Raw genomic sequence first — 22,567 nt, forward strand, 5'->3', positions numbered from 1 at the left:
AAGAGACGGTTGCCCAATAGGAATACGATCAGTAGAAAGACAACTGAAATGACAATTTACTGGAGGTACATTAAAGAACAGAGTCATACCTACATAAAAAGAAAAGAAAAAGGTCGATTTTGACAGTAATACCGTTGATAAAAGAAAAAAAGCGCCTGATATAATGACTTGATTCTTTGGATTGAGAGTGGATGCTCCTATTGATATGATTTTTGTGGTAATATTTTTAAGGCTTGATTTAAAGAAAAAAGTTCAACGGATCTACTTGAATCATCGCAATGATTTTTCTAAGTTAAATTCTCTTTTAATAATTTGTTTTATAATAAAATTATTGTTTTTTTCCGTGTTTTTCTTCGTTTAGAATGATTTCTAATTTTTTAAACGATAAATTTTTACAGATGGGGATAATAATCTTTTAAATATCACTTAACTAAATTGTCTAAAAATTCGAATTCGAAACAAAATTTAACCAGTAAAGGAAACACTTCTAAAAATCTATTACGTGCCATCATGCAATAAAAATTATGTTGGTAAAGGCGGTGATATTACAAGAGATTACGAAAGTAACATTAAGATCACGAATTTGCTGAAACGTGATCAGTTTCACTGGGACCTTAACTTCGTTCATCTTTTCATTAACTTCTATTCTATTTCTATTTTTACTGAAAGGACGCCACAGAAAAGTTCTTTCTCTGAACGGATCGTGCTTTCTATTAATGAGGTTTGCTATCTGTATCTCTTCGTATTCGTAGTAACTAACAAGTGGTATTCATAGACGGTATTATTTAGATGTAGGTAGATGAGTTTACATAATTTTATTTGGCACGTGACACACTGTGTTATTAACTTGATACATCATTTATATAAGTTGGCACATGAACTCTACACGACGAGTCTGGACTACTAGTATGAATATAATGATGGGTTTTAGAAAATGAAGAAAAAATAAATATTTATTATTGATATATTCTGCGTAAGACTGTTTTTTGACAAAGCATTAAATAATTTTTCGCAATTGTTACGGATGCCAATGTACAGCTGGATCCTAAAAAACTAATACGACTCTTAAAGCGTATTGTGTAGAAAATTGAGCAGTGTATTTTGAAGGATTATTACTTATTATTTACATACTGTCACTGTCACTGCCAAATTTTAAAATTTGTCAGATAACTTATACTATTCAACCTCAAAAAATGGCTGCACATGCTAGCAAAGAAGTAAAAGCAAGAATCGTAACGAAATTAGAAGATGCTTGGCCACTATCTGCCGTAGCGAACCATTTTAACGTAAGCAGAACAACAGTTTTTAATATTAATAAAAGATGGAGAGAACAAGAAACTCTCGAAAGAAAGCAAGGTTTAGCAATAGTTTTAGTAAAAGTAGTAAAAGCAATAATTTTACTAATTTAAAATTGTATTGTTCTGTTTTTTTATTAAATTTGTTTTTGTTTTATACTTTTTATACTTTTTGTACTTTTTGACTGATTTTTTTTAGCTTTGTCCATAAAATTGTTCAATGATTTTCAGTGACAATAAAGCATATTTCTATTCTATTCTATTAGGAAGAACAAAAATATCTACCGCTTATGAAGATCGTACGCTTTTGGAGAGATTAGAGGAGAATCCTTTTGAAGATGCGAAAACTGCAATAATTATGTCACTTTTTTCGGAAAGAAACACAGCAAAAAAAGCAAAATAGCAATAGCAAAAAAACAAGCTCTTACACTACAACAGAAGCAATCAAGACATATATTGGCTTTAAAACATTAGCTACAAAATCAAGATTTTTAGGACAGGGTAATATTTACAGATGAGAAAATTTTTCAATCTTCTAAAAAGGGCAAAATTGGGGTAATAATAGATTTAATCCTCTATATTTTGATAGATATCAAGCAACTGGTCATTTTAGCGCCAATGTATGGAGATGGATTTCATCTAGAGGAATGGGAATGATATGTAAACCTGCCATATTGATGGCAGGTTTGTTGGACAGACTTATCTGAATATTCTAGAGAACATCATGTTTCCCAGTGAAGAACAGTTGTATCCAGAAAATAATTTTATCCTTCAAAAAGATAATTGTCCTCTTCACACTGCAAATATAATAAACCAGTGTCTCCAGAATAACAACATTAAAACCTTACCATAGCCCAGCTACAGTCCAGATTTAATCCCAATCGAAAATGTGTGGGGGCTTATTATAAAACGGTTGTATCGGCGTAATTTTATACCTCAAAATGTTGAAAAGCTGTGGCACGATATACAACAGGTTTGGAAAGAGCTCTCTGAAGAAGACAATTTCATGGTTCCTTTCACGCAGATGAACCGAAGACTACAAGCTGTTATCAATTCTGATGGAGGTATTACAAGATAATAATTTTATTTTCATATGCTTAAATTTAGTATAGTTTTGGTCTTCCAGACCCTCGCTTTCTTTCGAGAATTTCTTGTTCCCTCCATTTTTTATTAATAGAAAAACTGCGGTTTTGATTATGTTAAAATGTTTTGCTGTCTCTGATAGTGCCCAGTTATCTGTTAATTTAATAAAATAAAAAAATAAAATAAAAATAATAACAACCTAATTTAATGTAAAAACTATCACAAGAATTGCAAGCCAAAACAGACGATGATAAAGATGTAATTAGAGACATGGGGAATCTAAAATTGCATTCCACAACATATCTCTTTAACTAAGCAAAAATCCTTAGCGAATTTGGTTTCTAGTACTCATAGAGTATACCAAAATAAAAGGAAGGACAGTTAAGATTTGATTTCACATACAGATTAATCAGATTAAAGCAGAAATCTGAATTTGGTTTCGACCATTAGAAATATTCAGATTTCGTTTCGTGATTTATCATCAGATGTCGCTAATGCGTCCATATCGAAGCCATTTTAGTGTTGCTTCTATTATGACAGGAAAGATTGTTTTCACGTTCAGAGTAGTTGTGAATAGCCGCTCCGAAGATTCCTTTTAGGATGAAATATGTATAAGCGGATACACAAATGTACTGTACGTGAAATCAAATCTTAACTATCTTTCCTTCCAAATAATATAATATAATGTCAGACCAATCAAATACACTGCTCAAAATAACCAACTCTTACTAAGAGTCGTATCAGTTTTTTTAGGAACCAACTGTATCATCTAATAAAAATACCAAAAATGTCGGTAAGTGGTCTACGGGACAAAAAGCTTTGCAAAATACTGCTCTAAAGCATAAACGCAAATAATATTTGGTATAACCTCCGTCATATACTTATAATATTAGAAAGACTACGAATATGCTTTTTAATAGTTTATTTAAAACTGTTTTGCCTAGAGGCATTTATAATAAAGTTCGTCGATATATTTGATTCAAAGCGTGAGCTCATAGGGACAAAATATATTACGGCTGTCATCATAAATCGGTAATAATTCATATATACCTTCAAATTGCTTTCACCTTTCTTCACGCTCTCAACTAGGAACCTAGTTTTGGATTAATTGATAATCTCGTACGTAATCCTCCTATTGGCAACAATATTTATTACCACACTGGAAATATTATTTTAAATAGTTCTTCCTTGTATACTAAGGAAATTCAATTATTTAGTTAACCGATATGTAGAATATTAAATCAATTTCGGTCTGTTTTGGACTAGAACAACAACATTGACTTAAGTATGGACTTTATGAAAAGATATAAAAGCAAAATTTCCTATCACCATCGTCACTACTATTCATTCCTTCCTTTCTTCGTTCCATCAAGTGCTGCGGAATATGATTTACTTTTATTGATACTCTCTGTCTCTCTTTCTCTCTCTCTTTCTCTCTCTTTCTCTCTCTCTCTCTCTCTGTTTTAGTTACTACACCTTGTGACTTTTTAGATCATATCTTTTGCTGTTCTTCTAATGATGTATCCTACACATTCCAATCGATACGACTTAATTGCTAACATTATATTTTCGTTTCCTATTTTTCTGTATCTTCGTTTTGTTTAAAATTAATATATCCAGAGCAACTATACCACGACAGTGGAATTTATAACCTCTAAATAACCCAGATATTAATCAAAAAATAAATGAAAATAAAGACATCGGCTGTGTTTACAGTCAATCCAGTTTTCCAGGTACGGGATTAGCAATATCGTCCACCAGACTGGGACATGAAGAGTCCCCATGCTTTCTGATTTGGGTCTAATAATGTTGGGCATTGACCTTTTTGGGCGCAGTCGTTTTCTGAGAAGCCCTTCGGATGACCATCCGCAAATGTTCGCCCAAGCTTTCATTCTTATAATAATAATAGCGTTTATTGTCCAACAGAATCCATTTATAGAACAAAATACAATACTAATGTTAAATGATATATTAATAATTCATAAGTACTAACTAAATAACACGTTTATCGAGTATTTTACCTTAACATAAAGAAACTACTCAATCACCTAGGTAGATCTCAGCCATCCTAGTAAGCTGCTTTAAACTGCAGTGAAATATATCGCAGTAAGCACTTAAGGAATTATAATAGTTGCACATTAGAGATAGAGGAGAATTTAACATAAGATTAGTTCTAGCTTGTGTATTTCTGAACGTAATCCAATTTCTCACTGGATAAGATGGAACGTTAAAATTTATTTGTCGAAGAATATCAGGGCAGTCAATGAGATTATGTAGTAGCTTGTACAGGAATATTAGGGAGGCATTAATTCGTCTAGATTCTAATGATACTACATCCAAACCGCTACACAACTCACTATTGCTGATATATGCCCCTCTTGGGATATATGCCGTTAATTTTGAAAGACAAAATTTTAAAAAATTTACGCTGCACCTGCTCTATAAGTTGGATATGTACATCATAAAAAGGTGACCAAATGACAGAGGCATATTCCAGTTTACAGCGTACAAAAGTGTAATAAAGTAATTTAATTGCCTTAGTATTAGTGAGATTTCGACTATTTCTAATTATGAATCCATAAGATTTAAGTGCTTCTTTAACCTTTAAATTTACATGTTCAACAAAGGTGAGTTTATAATCAAATGTAACTCCAAGATCTTTAATTTTATTTAAACGTTCAAGTTCATTGCCGTTGATAATATAAGGATGGTATAAATTAGACTGTTTCCTAGGATAACTAACTACTTTGCACTTATTTTCATTAAGATTCAAATGATTTGCATTACACCATTCATGTACACGATTCAGTTCACTCTGCAAAAAATGACAATCATTAAGGTCGCTTATCAATGAATAAATCTTTAAATCATCGGCATAACATAAACATGGTGCAGAAATTGATTGACACAGATCGTTAATAAATAACAAGAACAATAATGGACCTAGATTAGAATCTTGTGGAACCCCTGAAGAAGCTAGGTACTTTTCCGATTTGTAACCATTATAAGCAACAAACTGCGTTTTATTTGACAAGTAAGACCTCATAAAAGTCACGGCATCCTCAGAAAGACCAAAGAGACACAATTTAGAAAGTAATACGCCGTGGTGAATTCTGTCGAACGCCTTCGTAAAGTCAGTATATATGACGTCAACTTGACTTCTATTATCTAGGGCCGCTGAGATATATTGTGTGACCATTAATAAGTTTGTCACAGTGGACCGGTTGGAGACAAAACCATGTTGATATTGAGACAGCTGATTACGAGTGCGTGAGTAAATAAGATTATACAAAACTATTTCAAAGACTTTCGATAGATTGCAAATAATGGAAATTGGTCTGTAGTTTTCTACCTGACCCTTTTCACCAGTTTTGAATATTGGGCACACTTTTGACTTCTTCCAGATTCTCGGATATTCCTTGTTAGGAAGACATAAATTAAAAATTTTTAATAGTGGCACAGTTAAGGCACCTATGCAATCCTTAACCAAAAAGGATGGAATATTATCAGGTCCACACGTCATTTTGTCTTTCAATTTCTTACTAGCCAAAATTATCTCAGACTCTAAAATAGGATAAAAATTTAAGTAATCTGCGTTAATTGAGGAAGAGTTAGCCTTGAAATTAATATCTGATGACAGAAAAACACTCTTGAAAAATTCTGCAAACATATTCACAATATTTTGTGGGTCGGAGGTAGTAATATCATTATATTTAATAATAATAATATTTAATATAATAATAATAATAACCATTCCGTACACCTGCACATTTAAAAATCACTCTATGCCCAATGCAGGAGTTCGTCATTATCTGGAGCATGGCCAGATCGTCCGTAGCTGCGAAATGGGTACATTTCATACCATACATACTCAGAGTATGTATGGTTTGTGGTTCATAACCCCGTCATACGTCAGTTTCTACACCGTCGGACCAAGGACGGACACTTGGGACACTCCAGTAGTTATTTCTGCAAATGTAATCTACAGTATCCCTTGTAAAAGTATAGAAAGAATGTATTTCTCTAATAAATACTTTAAACGCAAGTAATATCCGCAACTTTATTCATACCACCCTGCTACGAACCTGATTGTGATTTAAAATTTTTCGTATTTTTAACGTAATTCATAAAAATAAATGTAAACGGACAGGTTTGTGTTTCGACTGTATGGCCTTTACCTTGTCAATAATAATTGATAAAACATTTTGTAAAGTCATTTATTACTATTATTTCTTAAAAAGTATCTTGTCTTCTTGGTTATGCAAATAAACTGGTTTTGTTAAATATCTTAGGTTGTTAATACAAGTTTCATTTAATACTTAAGCACTTTACATACATTTGAGATATTATGTATTTCAGGGTGACTCAACATCAACAATAAAGGCATTATTGAAATCGTAGGATTAAATAAATTGTGAGGAATGAGTAGTGTACGAATTTAAAATGGTTTGGGTTGGTTGATATTTTTATTGTAAAAAATCTTATAGCGTTGAAATATAAAACAAAAAAATAAACTATTAATATCGTTTTCCCTACTATAGACAATGTACTGGCGTAGTTAAAAGATGTACTACTGTCGACTATTATCGTTTTGTATTTTGTACTGCTGATTCTTCCGTGGAACTATTTTTTCAGAATCGTATGGTTTCACAATGCACAATCTCCTACAAGAATTACTAAAACAATATCTACCATAATTTATTATATTGTCTTAGATTTCTCATCCCTTGATGTACGCTCTACAATTATTATTGCAGGATCATCTGATCATGAAGCAGTATATACCAAGTTTAACACTCTTAACAAACAATCCTCGAAAACCCAACGTGTAGGTAGGATTTTTTTTGCTCAGAACTTTCGTAAATTCCAAAATTTGGGCATGACTTCAGGGTAGCACTTTCCTTCTGTGGATGTGGACTATAATTTCAGTGATTTTATAGATAGGCTTATCTGTATTTTCTGTAAGGCATTTTCTTTAATTACAATTAAGTCGAAACATCACAAACCTTGGACTACCAAAGGTATTCGGATATCAGCCAAGAATATGCGTTCCTTACTGCACATCAAGAAATTTACTACCAACGTCTTTGTCACTAACTATATCTCCAAGTACAGAGGAACCTATCTAAAACTTATCAAAATAGCTAAAAAATTGTACTATCAGAATCGTCTGGAAAGCTCTAAAAAAACTTGGTCCATAATAAACGATCTTCGAAATAAAACTAAGATAGCTCAAACATTTTCGCTTCCAAACCCTGAAAATCTAAATGAATACTTAGTTAATGTGAGTAAAAATACATCAACTATTTTGCTACAACAAGATCCTATTTCCTATCTCTCCAAATCAAAAAAAGTCTCAAATTCATTCTTCATAAGACAAGTTGATAAATCTAAACGGATCCAAACAATCAGTAGTATCAAAAGTAAATCTTCCTGTAGTACTGATAAACTATCCATAAAAATTTTCTTAAATCTCCCAAAAAATTTGTTGGAAGTCCTGGTCTAACTAATTAACGATTCCTTTGAAAAAGGTATATTTTCAGAGTGGCCAAAGACAGTCATTATTATTCCTCTTCATAAGGGTGGTGAACGACCAGCAGTGACATATGGAAGTGAAACATGGACATTGAAAAAGAAAGAAATCAATAAGCTATTAGTATGGGAACGCAAAATCCTGCGAATTATATATGGTCCTTGCAGGGACAGCGTGACAAATGAATGGAGGAGCAGATACAACAATGAAATAGAGACTCTCTTCGGGAAAGGAAACATCGTAAGATACATAAAAGCCAATAGATTAAGATGGGCAGGCCACGTGGTACGGAGTGATGACGACAGACTGATTAGCAATGTGTTTTGGGAAAGACCAAATGGTAGAAGATCGACAGGAAGGCCTAGAAAAAGGTGGAAAGACGCAGTCAGGGAAGACCTGGAGAAGATGGAAGTAAGGCCATGGGAAATAATAGCACATGATCGGAATCAATGGAAGGCAATAGTAAACGCGGCAAAACTCACGAAGAGTTGTAAAAGCCAATGATGATGATGATAAGGGTGGTGAAAAATCGAATAAAATATAGACTTATTGCCTTACTACCGGTCCTATCTAAAATTATTGAGAGACTTATAAAAGCCCGACTTATGTCATTTCTCGTTGAAAACAACATTTTATCACAAATTCAGTGTGGCTTTTTATCTAATAAATGTACCAGTGATGCTAGGTTTTCTGTACTACATGAGGTCAATCAAGCACTAAACAATAATCTTTGCACTTCCACTGTTTTTTGTGACTATGCCAAAGCTTTTGGTTGTGTAAATCACGATATTTTAATAAAATAACAAAATTTCTACGGAATTCCAAGTACTTCTTTGAATTGGTAAATCTTACTTGAGGAATAGGAAACAACTAGTTAGAGCAACTGATACTGACTCTAGTCACAAAAGCATTGTATGTAGAGTACCACAAGGTTCACTATTGGGTTCTCTACTTTTTCTTATCTTTATAAATGACATCACTAACTTAAAAAGCGATGGAAATTTTTTTTCTTTTTGCTGATAATACCAGTATTAACTCGAGGAACTCTAATATTGCAACTCTTCATGCAACTATAACTTCTGATCTACTTAAAATAAAAACTTGGACTCTAATTTACTCTTTTGACGTGGATCAGACAGTAGCATTATCCTATAAAGAAGCTCTTGAACCCTTGCTTCTTAATAACAGCCAGATCAGTATCATTGATTCTGTAAAATTTCTTGGTATTTTTATAAACAGCAACCTTAAATGGTCCCTTCATATCGGTTTGTTAAGTAAGAAACTAGCCTCATCCTGCTATGCAATATGATTTGTTTCGATGGAAATCAATTTAGCATCTTCCAACATAACATATTTTTCTTTGTTAGAGTCTCATCTTCGATATGGCCTTTCTTTTTGGGATTCTAGTACAGCTGCCTAATCTGATGTTATTTTTAAATAACAAAAAAGAGCGATGCCGTATCTTTTTGGCCTCCTTAGAATAACACATTGCAGAAGCTACGTCAAAAATCACGGGATTTTAACTCTTCCCTCTTTATATATTTTAGAAACTGTTTGCTTAATTCGTAAACACCTACATGTTTTTCCAGCAAGACCTAATCATGACTACTCCACCAAAAATTCAACCTTTGATGTGTATTTACCGATACCGTCCACTGAGTCAGTAAAAATCGTTAACAGAAGAATTTTACTCTCCTCATGGCATTTGGTTGTCTTTTAAAGACGAATCACATACTATGATTTTTTCTGACGGACATTCTCAAGTTAAAGTTAATTTCATGTAATCGAATGAACTATCTTACAATAAAGTCGTCCTAGGAACGCAACTCAGCAATATTGGCAATATCATTTTAAAGTCATCTTTAAAATGTATAATGTATGTCTGAATTGTCAATATAAATGAGTCATATAAAATTAAATTATTAGAAGAATTTTTGACCACGTGACAATGTTTAATTTATTAATGTTTGTATTTTGAGATTTCCGAAGTGGAACTTGAAACGTCAATAAACTTAGTTTAACCTTCAATTGTGGCTTATTCCCATTAAAATAGTAATTACTTTAAGATGCCACAAGAAAATTGCTTCAGAACAATCTTACTTAGTGAGATCAGGACTTCCAACACAGATTTATTAACTGGTTATATAAGGAATGAATTCGAGACCTTTTTTGAATTGGGGAGATAGGAAATAGGATCTTGTTGTGGCAAAATAGTTGATGTTATATTTTTACTCATATTAACGAAGTATTTTCAGGTTTTGGAAGAGAACATATTTGAGCTGTGTTAGTTTTATATATTTCGAAGATCGTTTATTATGGACCAAGTTTCTTTTGCAACATTTTTTAAGTTCTCAGACGATTTTGATAGTACATTTTTTAGCTGTTTTGATAATTTTTAGATATGTTTCTCTGTGCTTGGTGATAATATTCAGTGACAAAGACGTTGATAGTAAATTTCTTGATGTACAATATGTTATGTTAAGAACATAAGATATGCAGATGACACCGTGATTATGGCAAGCTCTGTTGAACAACTGCAACTACTACTAAACAAGATAAGCAGTTTTTGGGAAAAATTTGTCCTAAAAATGAAAATAAATATACGGACAAACATATATTTGGGAAGTGTACCGATAAAAAGGTTTGAAAAATACAAATATCTGGTAACCTGGTTTTAAAAAAATAATGATTAAACATCAGAAATAAGAGCCAGAATAGAAATAGTTAGAAATGTCTGAGATGTTAGTCTCTGAATTTTGATAAGAATATAAATTTGGAGGGGAGGATCCGTCAGTAGCCCGAATATACTCAGTTCAATTTTGTTAGCAGAAGCAAACAGATCAGACGCATATCAATTACACTGGTGTAGGACTTATTAATCCGGTTCCGTTACAATGGAATTTAAATCAAAAGTTCATCGTAAAGTTTTGAGTGGTCAATCTCGTGAAATTATAGCAAATGTGATATATTTTATGAGACCAGAAGCGGAGGCTAAACATCCGATAATAGAACTAACGAAAATTCAAGAACGTGTTTCGCGAACAACTGGTGTTAGTGTTGGTTCTGTAAAGCAAATTTCAAATGAAATGAGATCAGTTGAAGATGGTGAAAGTGATTCGTTCCATACACCTAATATTAAAAGACAAAAAAGTGCGACCAAAACTAAGTTGAATAATATGGGTAAGGAAATTCTTCACGTCCACGAAAATAAATTTTCACGTCCACGAAAAAAAAGTTCCTACATTGAGAGGCATACACAGGAAATTTGTCAATAAAATTAATTACACAGGATCGTATGGAAGTTTACGAAAAGTATTACATAAAATTGGTTTCTGTTGGCGAAAAACTCAGACAAAGAAAAAATTGCTTATGGAAAAACCTGACATCCAATAAAAAAGGATAGCTTTTTTGCGAAGTATTAAGAGTTGCAGAAACGAAAATCGTCCTTTAGTATACATGGACGAAACATACATCCACTCTTATCACACATTCAATAAAAGTTGGAATAATGATTCTCACGATGGTTTGCGTAAGCCTATCTCTAAGGGACAGAGGTTAATAATAGTTAATGCAGGGGGAGAAATGGGGTTCATAAAAAATTCCAACTTAAAATTTAAATCAAATTTAAAAACTGGTGATTACCATAGTCAGATGAACTTTCAAAATTATAAAAAGTAGCTAGTGGAAATGTTGATACCGAACTTACTAGCACAAAGTGTATTAGTGATTGATAATGGCCCATGCCACAATGTTCAAAGTGAAAAAAATATAACGACTGCATCAAAAAAAGATGAAATAAAAGAGTGGCTAAGAAAGAGCCATTTACAGATGATATGTTAAGAGCCGAGCTATACACTTTAGCAAAATTTTATCAACGTATCATAAATCAAATGAAATAGATAAACTTCTAGAGGAAAATGGACATTCGGTATTAAGACTACCACCTTACCATCTCGAGTTAAACCCCATTGAGTTAGTTTCGGCATCCATGAAAAACTATGTTGCACAACGGAATGTAAGTTTTAACTTTAAAGATGTGGAGGTTTTATGTAATCAATTTTTTGAGACATTTTCAGAGGATGAATGGAAATCACGGTGTGAAAATGCCAAACAGGCAGAACAGTTTTTTATGAAAAGCGCACCGGCAGTGGACTTAGTTACGGAGAAAGTGATAATTAACTTGGATGATGATGATGATGACAACGATGACGCTAATAGTGATATTTATTTAATTCAGATATTTAAGGCATTGAACTATTGTAATGTTATTTTATAAGTATACTGTTAGAATACGGACGTTTTAGAGGAAAAAAAACGATTAAACAATTTATTTTATTTTTATATTTCAATATGATGTATACAATGCTAAAATGATCATATAAAAAAGATGATGGTCGACGGAGATGGTTTTTTAATTTAAAAATGAACTAGTTATGTTATTAATAAAATTCTGGTTTTGGAAGATTAACTTGATTATAAAATTAAATGACCATTTATATATTATAAATTTTCTAACAGTCAGTTTACTTTCTCTTGTTTTGTTAAGGACATACCTAGAATTACCTAGCTATGTATTTCTTTGCAATTTTGTGCAATATCTGTATATGAACTTTTTTATTGCTTTTAGTTTTCAAACATGTTAAATTATGTTGAAATGATTTTATTAATAATTTGATATCTAAATATCAATTTTTTATAATATATTTCATCTTTAAAAACAATAAAAATCGATAATTTTCATCACATAATATTACGTGGAATAATTACTCCTAATTATTTAAATTTCAATGCCTATTGAGTTCAATTGACCCTCCCCCAGTCGTAGTTCCATAATAAAATAATTTTAAAATCCAAACGCATTTGCTATCTTCTTTACTCCGAATGCGTTCTCTGTTTATTTTTCGCATCGCTAGAGTTTAAACTGAAAGACAGAGCTAACTTTGACGAACTGTACTTGAAAGCTGAACACTGAAGCAAAAACACATAAATAAGCTAAAGTGATTTGAAATATGGTGTTACAGAAGAATGCTTAGAATAGCATGGACACTGAAGAAAACAAACACGGAAGTATTGCGAGAAATTGGCAAAGAATACGAAATAATAAACACAACAAAAATAAGAAAGTTACAATATCTGAGGTACGTAATGATGGGATAGCAATATGACATGCTAAGATTGATAATTCCGGAAAAGATAAAAGAAGGGAATGAGTATAGAAGAAATAGAATGTCATGTTTAAAAGATTTAAGGGTCAAGTTTAGATGTAGTTCTAGAGATTGGCTTATGTCAACATTTATACCAATCTCATAAAAAGCTAATATAATAGACTAATAATTTATAGGAATATTTTGTTTCAGGAACACATTAAGGTAATATAACCACATAAAATTCTGTTTCTTATTTGTCTGGCTATAAATTGTTTTGTATAAATATGACACCCTGTATAGCGAAATACACAACAACAATCGATCGCTGGACGGCGCGACGCTAGTGACGCAGCTGCGCATGTCGGTAGCGTTCACGGACAGAAAAAACGCATAGTTGAATTACAGCACAAGTCGCGATATCTTAAAATCCGGCAGCGAACCTCGAACGATCCGTTGCCGCCGTTTAAAATCAGCTGTCCCCTAATTTAATAGCTGTCCAAGTTCGCTAATTGATTGTCGTAAACAAATCGCTAGTGCATTGCGGGTAAGGTGCGAGCGATCAGCTGACGACACTGTCAAAATAACGTTGTTCGGTACGATGTGATATACGGCTGTCGGTTGTTTATAAATCGTTTCCAGATATTGATATTCGGGAAGATTGTTTGCTCAAACGTACAGTGATAACCAAGTAGTGGCAAAATGCAATAGTTTATGTTGTTTGTTTTTATGTAGTGACAGAATATAGAAAGATGTGTGAATACACCGATGAGGATTATGCTAGGAATGTTATGCTAGACGGTAAGGGCTATTAACCCTTTGTATAAAGATTATTTCTAAAGTAGTCCAAGGCTACAGTTATGTCACGCCTTTTGACTTTTTTTATAGAAATGTAAAATCTATTGAACATGTTAGTGTGTCAATTCAAACACAGAAACAACATTAAGTATGAATCAGTATCAGTAATGTACCACATACATAAAAAATTCATTTGTTTTAAATTTCCTTCAAACGGAGGCTCTAGATTTATCATATCTATTGTTCTAGTTTTATCTATTATTTACAGAATCTTTCAAATATTTCTTCACATTTATTCTTTGTTGATAGCTCAAAGGATGTCTCTAGTATTATTGTCTGACAGAATTCCTGGATTTTTACCTTTATAAAACGTACCGGCAATGTTTGTTCTATGACTAAAATCTTTCATAATGAATTATATATGTATATTGGTAGGGCTGGTCGACGGCGAAAAACCATATGACCAACCTCAGTTGGTCTGTGTCGTTTTAACTGACAAGTACCACGTGTAAAAAATCGAGCAGGGAGGCATGTAGTCCCTAAAGTAATTAAAATTTATCCATTGTCATCGACCTAGAGTCACAACATAATCAAAATGTAAAATTTGGAATGATGTAAACCCATATAGGAGGTCTCACATATAACTTTATTGTTAGCTACAATTACACAAGGCACTGAGGATGATCTGTTCAGATTGAAAACGTTATACTAGTACTTAAATTTTGACGACACTTTTTATAAAGTTTGAACTATGTTTTTTATACCACAATACAAGTGTGATGTGTTTTAACTTCTGTGTTTTTTTATTTCTTTTATTTTTTTTCTGAACCATGGCGTATTGTTGTTGTTTCTTTTGTTCATTATGTCTTTGCGTTTTCCTAGAGCTTCTGTTCTAGCTTCTGCTAGTCTCCTTTGTTATATTTCTCTTGTAGAGTCGTTCCACAGTGATTCTAAATTGAATTTTTCCTTGGTAATTTCCTGTAGAAAATGTTTTGGTGTTGCATCTATTCTTATTTTTGCTGGTACTAGTTTGTGTTCACTCTTTGCGTCTGCTGAGTTTAAAGTTCGAGTATCTAGAATCTGCTTTGGGTGGATTTTTCTATTAGTAACTTATTAGAGCAATCATAGATTTGTGCCCCCTTGAGTTTTCAAATGTATATTTATACTGGAGCTTATGGTCGAAAAATATATTATTGATTCTCAGTTCGTTAAAAGCACAGAGATTAGCCATGATTTCTCCATTTCTGTTGACATGGTTTTCAATAAATCTTTGTTTTACTCCTGGAACTATTTCATTTCCGATTCGTGCATTAAGGTCACCCATAAGAATTAAGGGTTCTTCATGAGGTATTTCATCCAGGATGATTTGCAATTGTTAGTAGAATGCCTCTCGTTCCTCCTTAGGTTTGCAGTCCTCAGGGCTATAGATAGATATGACATTTAATTTTTGGTAGTCTATTGTGATGTTCATATGTATTATTCTTTCGGAGATATAACGGAAATTATTTATGTTGTCTTTAAATTTTTTATGGACAAGTATACCCTGCTTGTGCTCGTTCTTCTTTTATCACTCCAATGTATGCTAGAAAAAATTGGTTATAGTCTCTTTGGCCTTTACCTCTCTTCTGGGTTTCTTGGACTGCACAAATGTCTGTGTCTTTATTTATCAGTTCTTGTATTATCTCTTGGTCTTTGTTGATGAAAAAAGTAATGTTGGCAACTTATGAAAAACAACGTTATTACACCCCCAGGTACTGAAATATATCTGTAATACGAATTATTATATTCCAAATTGAATAAAGAAAGGTTTTTCTAAACCATGAATAAATAAACTAGATATTTGTCTCCTAAAACTTACATAATACCACCCTTAAAGTTTGCAATATCGATATTGTAGTAAAAAAGCATATAATATAATCGAAGTAAAACCTTGCAAAATTATCTTTATCAGCGTAATTAAAAGAATATTTTTTCTTATCTTGAGTTGAAGGATACGTCCTAGAAAATGAGATTATCACCCTGCTATAAAATAAAGCCCGATATCGATCGCGTATTATATGAGAATACAAGTGATGTGCATTAAAGAAGGGGGAGCCTTACTAAGGGTGGTTGTTCTACATGCAAAGCATCAGACCCCTTGTCCGTGAATCAGTATTGCATGGTCAACGGTGCATACTAATTGCTAAATATAACACTGACATTATCAGTACATATACACACAACCAAATTTATATGGAATCATCTGATATTTCTTACTATTTTAGGCGAATTTTAAAAAACTAGCCTTAAAAGTCAAAGAATATTTGTTCTAAAGCAATTTAATCACCAAAATATAAAAATTAAAGAAACCCATAAATTCTTAAATAGTAAAATTGAAATTATTTGTTTTAAAGTCAATAGCATACAAAATTCCAATGTACAAGGGATGATATTTAAATTGCTTTTATTTATGTATGATTTTTTAGTAGTCGGTGTAACTAACCCTAGGCCTTATGGTAGCTCCAACTCACGTGGGCATACGTCTAAACAAATTGTCATCATTTTATTGCGGTAGGTTGTTTCCTTTCTTCAAGAGCAGCTTGTACTAGCTCTACGGTGTGTTGTGGACTATCCCGGCGAGGTCTAATTCTTTTGTTTAAGCATATCCTACAAATACTCTATAGGGTTAAAGTCGGGTGGGCAAGCAGGTCACTACAGAATAGTGATATTTTCTGCTTCAAAGAAGTATCTAGTGGCTCTGTTTGTATGTGGAGATGTATTATCGTGCATAAAAATTAATTTTTTCCCACTGCACTTTTTCAGAGTCTAACAACAAGTTCTAGAACCAAATCAACATACCTGCGAGCTATTAAAGTTGGTTAAATGGAAATTAAAAGAGTTTTTTTACCGACCGCATTACTTCCCCAGAACATAACAGTTCCTTCTTTATGTCTGTGAACAGATCTGGCTGTTTCCGTTCTTGTTTGTCTTTCTCTCCCTCTAAGTACACGAATTCATCGGTCATATGATTTTACACAAGTCATGGTTTCGTTTGAAAATAGCACATTTTGCCAATTTCCAATGTTCCAGTTTTGGTATTGAAGACAACAATTTAGGCGATCAATCTTGTGCTGCCTGGTTAACTCGGGAACCCGTAACTGTCTCATCGAGCAAAAAGACAAAAGAGGGAATCTAATCGTTATAAAAAGGCGACCAAAAAAGTGGCTTCTGATGGCGGACATATCCGGAAATGCGAATGCGCCAAATTTAAATTTTCCGACACTTATTAACAGTAGTTATAAAATAGTTTTCAGAATGTGTCTTAGACGAGAAAATTTTAATTAAATATTAACGATAACAGTCTAAAATGTGAAACAATTGTTAAAAAACTTCAATATAAATAAGATTTCGTGTGACAGTTGGGACAAATAATAACAACCCAACTAAATTTGATTTCTTAAACAAGGAAAGACTCTCTTTCCTTGTTTAATGTGGCCTCTCAAGATGGCACTTCCTGTCTAACAATATTTTTGCCCCCACTACCTTTACATTCCCTCTTTTGTCTTTTTGCTCGATGAACTGTCTACAGCTGTATGACTGCACGAAGTCTTCTTCTTATTGTCTCAACTAAAACACTTACACCTGTACCTTCCAAAAGCGGCTTTTGGAGTTGCAGGTGAGAAATTGTTGGGCCTCTTCTAGCTACTTGGATAATAAAACGATCGTGGCAAGCCGTTGTTTCTTTTTGACGTCTTTCATCATCATAAGTGGCTCGACAATCCGTTGTGGATCTTGGCCTGCTCACAAAGAAGTCGCCACTCCTGTCGATTCCTGGCAACTTCCCTCCATCTTCTAACCCCTAGAATCTGTAGGTCTTCTTCCACATCATCAATCCATCTCATTCGTGGTCGTCCTCTGCTTCTTGTGCCCTCTGGTTGTGAAAATGTTAATCTCTTCATGTATTCGTGATCTGACATCCTAGCAATGTGTCCAGCCCATCTAAGTCTCTGCACTTTAACGAATTTCACAATATCTGGATCGGTGTATAACTGATACAGTTCAGTTATATTCAGTTTTGACGTCTTTATCTTGGTCTATTCTTAAGCGTTCGTAACTCCTGATACCTAGCATAGGTTTTTGACATAACTCTCTGTGTTAGGCGTACCCCTGAAGTTATGTCCCGCTGGACATACTTTGCTCGACAAGATATGTCCAGCGACATACCTTGCACTCTTTCTACTTTGCGCATCCGTTAACCCCACATGAGGCATATTTTCGTTTTTAAAAGCGAAATTTAGTTCATTTATATTCGTTTAATTTACAACTAAAACAAATAATCTGTATTGTGCCGGGCTGTGTTATCTGAATGTTTTATTTGTCTGTTTATTTTCAATAGAAACCTTTATTCTTCGCAACAATAACAATTTTTTTCAAAAGAAATAAATATTGATTTGAAATACATAGTGATTCCATATAAGTTTGGTTGTGTGTATTTCTGTTTATTACAAATAGACAATTGCAGTAATAAGTAAACAATCAAGTAGTTCTGTAATCTGTACAACACAGCGTTGAATAATTCAATCGTCTTTTTAATCTTTGTTTAATGTTTTAGCCAGATAATCGATACTTTTTGTCAAAATCTATTTCAAGTATTTTTGTACATTTACATTTATCTATATACCTATCTCATTCCTTGATTCTTAATTAGTTAAATTCTGTTGCAGTATTTATGATAGACTGTCATTTCCGTTCATTAATCATTGGCAAATGAGCTTTAGCAAAATGCGTCTCAACCGCCTGTCCCGTTTGGGTATTTGACCGACTATTTCACTATAGGACTGTATAGACTATTTTTAACTGATAAAACGTCATAGCAACGTCACGTTTCTTACTGACAAAACTCCTTCCTGCCCGTAATTGCTGAGCGACAAAATTATGACAGATCCGTCACGAAGGAGTCTTTTAATTCGATTGTCAGTTTGACAAACGTCATTGAGGTATAATCAATTTTGGACAGATATAATGAATCCAGACCATCGAGCAAAAAGACAAAAAAAGGAATCTAATCGTTATGAAAAGAAGACCAAAATTCATAAAAGTGCCTCTTAATATGGAGGACATATCCGGAAATGCAAAGGCGCCAAATTTAAGACTATGTTCCAATATTATTATAAGCACTATGTACCAAACACTTAAAATGCGTTTTTTACACTAGAGCATAATAAAGCTTTAATTAAATAACGATAATAGTCTAAAATTTGATACAATTGTTAAGAAACTTTAATATAAATAAGCTTTCATGTGACAGTTGGGACACACAATGACATAACCCAACTAAATTTGATTTCTTAAACAAGGAAAGAGACTCTCTTTCCTTGTTTAATGTGGCCTCTCAAAATGGCACTTCCCGTCTAACAACATTTTTGCCCCCACTACATTTACATTCCCTCTTCTGTCTTTTTGCTCAATGATTCAGACGAAAAATCAAGATTTGGATGCCAGACAGGTGAAGAATTTAAAAAATTGGTTTTGGAAAATGTCCCATTGAACACGCAGAGGTCCAGAAGCTCTATTTGGACCCAATTTTCGGAGTTCATATGGGTGAGAAATACGCTTGAAAGATGTACCATAACGGAACTAGCAACAATTCTCGAGGATTATGCCTTTAACATGAAATGCCAGAAGGCAATGGCGAAGACTATAAAGAGTCGTCTGTGAAGTCAATGTGGAATACTACAGCAAAAATGGTACAAGAAAAATATTTTACGGAATACGGCATAAAAATATATCTTTCAAATCACAGATATATCTTTCATATGTGCAAGATTGGCCAGATACCAAACGGAGGCAGCTTAAAATTGTTTTAAGACAATTTTAAGCTGCCTCCTAATAAAAAAGGAAACTCAGTTCAAAAGCATTATCCACTGAAGAACTATTAAAAATCATCCAAAGCTACGACGAGGAAACCCCGATAGAGCACAAAAAAGTTTTTCGCCTTTTCTCATTTGAACTTGCTGGGAGGGGCAATGAGGCCGTAAATTGCAAGATTCACTTTTTCCAGAAGGAATTTGATGTTATGGAAGAATTTACTGGTTGAATTGAATTCAACAGCAAGTTTGGGTTTGGCAAGCAGCAGAAGAAATTTATCAAACGAAAATTTATGCCCAGTTAGATTATTTTTGAAATTAATGGAAGAAAGGGGACCAAAGATTTTATCAGACAGACTCTTTCTTACCGTTCACCCCAACTGGAAGGAAAGATAGTGGTTCAAAAACTGTCCACTTGGAATTAACACCGTATCTAAGTGGACAAAAATGTCAGCTGAAAAAATTGGAACAGACACAAAAAAACATAAAATAACAAACTATTCTCATCGATCTTCAGCTGTGTCAGCCTTGTTTAAGCAAGATGTTTCTGAACAGGAGTTAATTAAATTAACGGGTCACTAAAATGCAAGCTCTCTAAAACCAGATCTGCCGCTGGCTTCCAGTCACCACTAGAAGTTGATCGAAAATCTCAAAACAACAAATAAAGCTGGACCTTCGAGTTCCCAAATGCTACAGATCAATAATACACAAAATCATGCTTTGGTAGAAAAGATTGGGCAAACTACTATAGCTTATAATAATTGTACATTTAATATTGTTAATAAATAAATATAGATTATGTTTTGTGATATGGTACATTAATTGTCTCGTGAAATAGTCTTGTCGAATGCCATTCGAGAGAAAATTATTTACCGATAAAATGTTCTTCTGGTTTTATTTAAGTTTGTTGCCTTTTGGCAATTTTCGCTTATAAAATTTTGACAAAATCACTCGACTAACGTTTGGTGATTTAACTGTCAAAATTTAATTTGCGAAAATTGCCGAGCGACAAACTTTCATACCAGTCGAAAATATTGCCGGCAAAATTTTCTCTCTTATGATATTATATACGAATATTACTTATTGGCCTAAAAGTACTAAAATAATATATACACTTTAGGCATATTAGAAAAAAAAAATTTTAAACTAGACGATGCCATGGGCGTTATCTAATGCTAATTTGATTGTTTTGACTTACATGTAATCTACTAAGCGGTACAAAGTATTCATTTATCTTATCAGTTATTTACAACTACTGGAAGACCAACTAAACTCATACAAATTTAAAAACTTGTTTGTTTATTGGGATTAAAAAAATATTTAACGAATGCTAAACGTAAGTTATTATGCAGTCATGTGCAAAACTACTGGATATTATTTACCATAAACAATGTTTGTGGTAAATTGAAAATAATACTGGAACGATGTAGTAAGATACAAGAACAAGGTGAACATTTCTCTATATATAATTTAAAAGTGTAATTTTTTTAGACAAGAAACAATACAATAATAAAACTTTTATATCCTGAGACTGTTTTCTTGTGGCATATTTAAGTTAAATATTATTTTATGTGGAATTAAACTCCAGTAAAACTTTCTGCGACAAATAAGGCTCAAAGTGAAAACAAATGGCGAAATCTCAGCGACATAAGGGGGAAAATAATATAGTCCCACAAGGTTCTTTACTCAGTAAAACACTGTTCATTCTAATCCACCAGTCACACACTTAATATATGCAGACGACGTTATTTTATATTGTCAGGGAAAAAGTACAGTCGTCACGTGCAACTTGCTCCAGACTGCCGTAAATTAACTTAGCGAATGGTCCAAAAAAACCTGATTAGCTCTTTCAACCACTAAACCAGGCTGCCTAAACGAAACAATATGGAGAAATAAAAATATCGGGAAAGAAACGAAAGGCAGAATTTACAAAACAGTCATCAAACCAATAATGATAAACGCGGCAAAAACAAGACCTGACACAGAGAGAACAAAAAGGATGTTACAAACAGCAGAGATGAAAACACTTAGAAAAATTGATGGTTAGACACTATGGGACAGAGCTAGAAGTACAGATATACGACATAGATGCAAGGTGGAGAACATCACAAACTGGGTAAGAAATAGAAGAGTAGAATGGAACGATCATATAAGCCGAATGACAACAAATAGAGTAGTAAAGACGGCAAGAGACGGTTCCCCAATAGGAAGACGATCAGTAGGAAGACCACGCAAACGATGGAATGACAACTTACTGGAGGCACATTGAAAAACAGACAGAATCATGTCTATATAAAAAGAAGAAGACGAAGAAGAACCACTAAATTAAAATTATTACAGTTTAGCAGAAGACCCTGCAGCCAAAGTCCAATTATTTTCTTTAACGAAACTCCACTGCAACTCGTTACTAATCACAAAATACTCTGTTTAACGTTTGATAGCAGGCTAACTTGGAAACAGCATATTAGTGTAGTAAAGGCAAGCGCAATGAGACTCAATATTATTAAGGCGCTATCATAGTTCACATAGGATACGGACGAAAACATCTTACTTAATGTATCTAGAGCTTTAATCTGCTTAAAACTAGACTACGGCAGCTTCATATACATGTCTGCAGCAGCTTCTATTCGTCTTTGCTTAGGCGCTTTCAAATCTAGTTCCATAGACAGCCTTTACTGCGAGGCTAATGAGCTACCTCTCTAGATTCGACGAGAGTATCTTCTACAATCTTACTTTGCTTCCGTATCCGGAAATCCATATAATCCAGTTTATCGTTTAATTATCTCAACATCGTCCCCGGAGATCCCGCAAAAGATTCAGTCAACAATAGACATCTAAAAATTAACTCGAAGAAAAACCATCCACCTT

General features: G+C 33.3%; 1 protein-coding gene across 2 annotated transcripts in view; it reads left to right on the forward strand.

Annotated features, from left to right (window-relative positions):
• Cen (cerebellar degeneration-related protein 2-like) overlaps window positions 1-22,567 on the forward strand; it is a 352,760-nt gene that overhangs the window by 100,859 nt on the left and 229,334 nt on the right. Inside the window, exon 1 of one of the 2 annotated variants that reach the window (XM_072530693.1) lies at window positions 13,471-13,856. The exons of the other annotated variant lie outside the window; for it this stretch is intronic. Within the exon in view, the coding sequence (XP_072386794.1) occupies window positions 13,808-13,856 (49 nt within the window). The 5' untranslated portion in view covers window positions 13,471-13,807. Of the gene's footprint in view, window positions 1-13,470; window positions 13,857-22,567 lie in introns of those variants that run through there. 2 annotated transcript variants of the gene reach the window in all.

This window comes from Diabrotica undecimpunctata, chromosome 4, assembly GCF_040954645.1.
Source record: "Diabrotica undecimpunctata isolate CICGRU chromosome 4, icDiaUnde3, whole genome shotgun sequence".
NCBI classification, from domain to species: domain Eukaryota; kingdom Metazoa; phylum Arthropoda; class Insecta; order Coleoptera; family Chrysomelidae; genus Diabrotica; species Diabrotica undecimpunctata.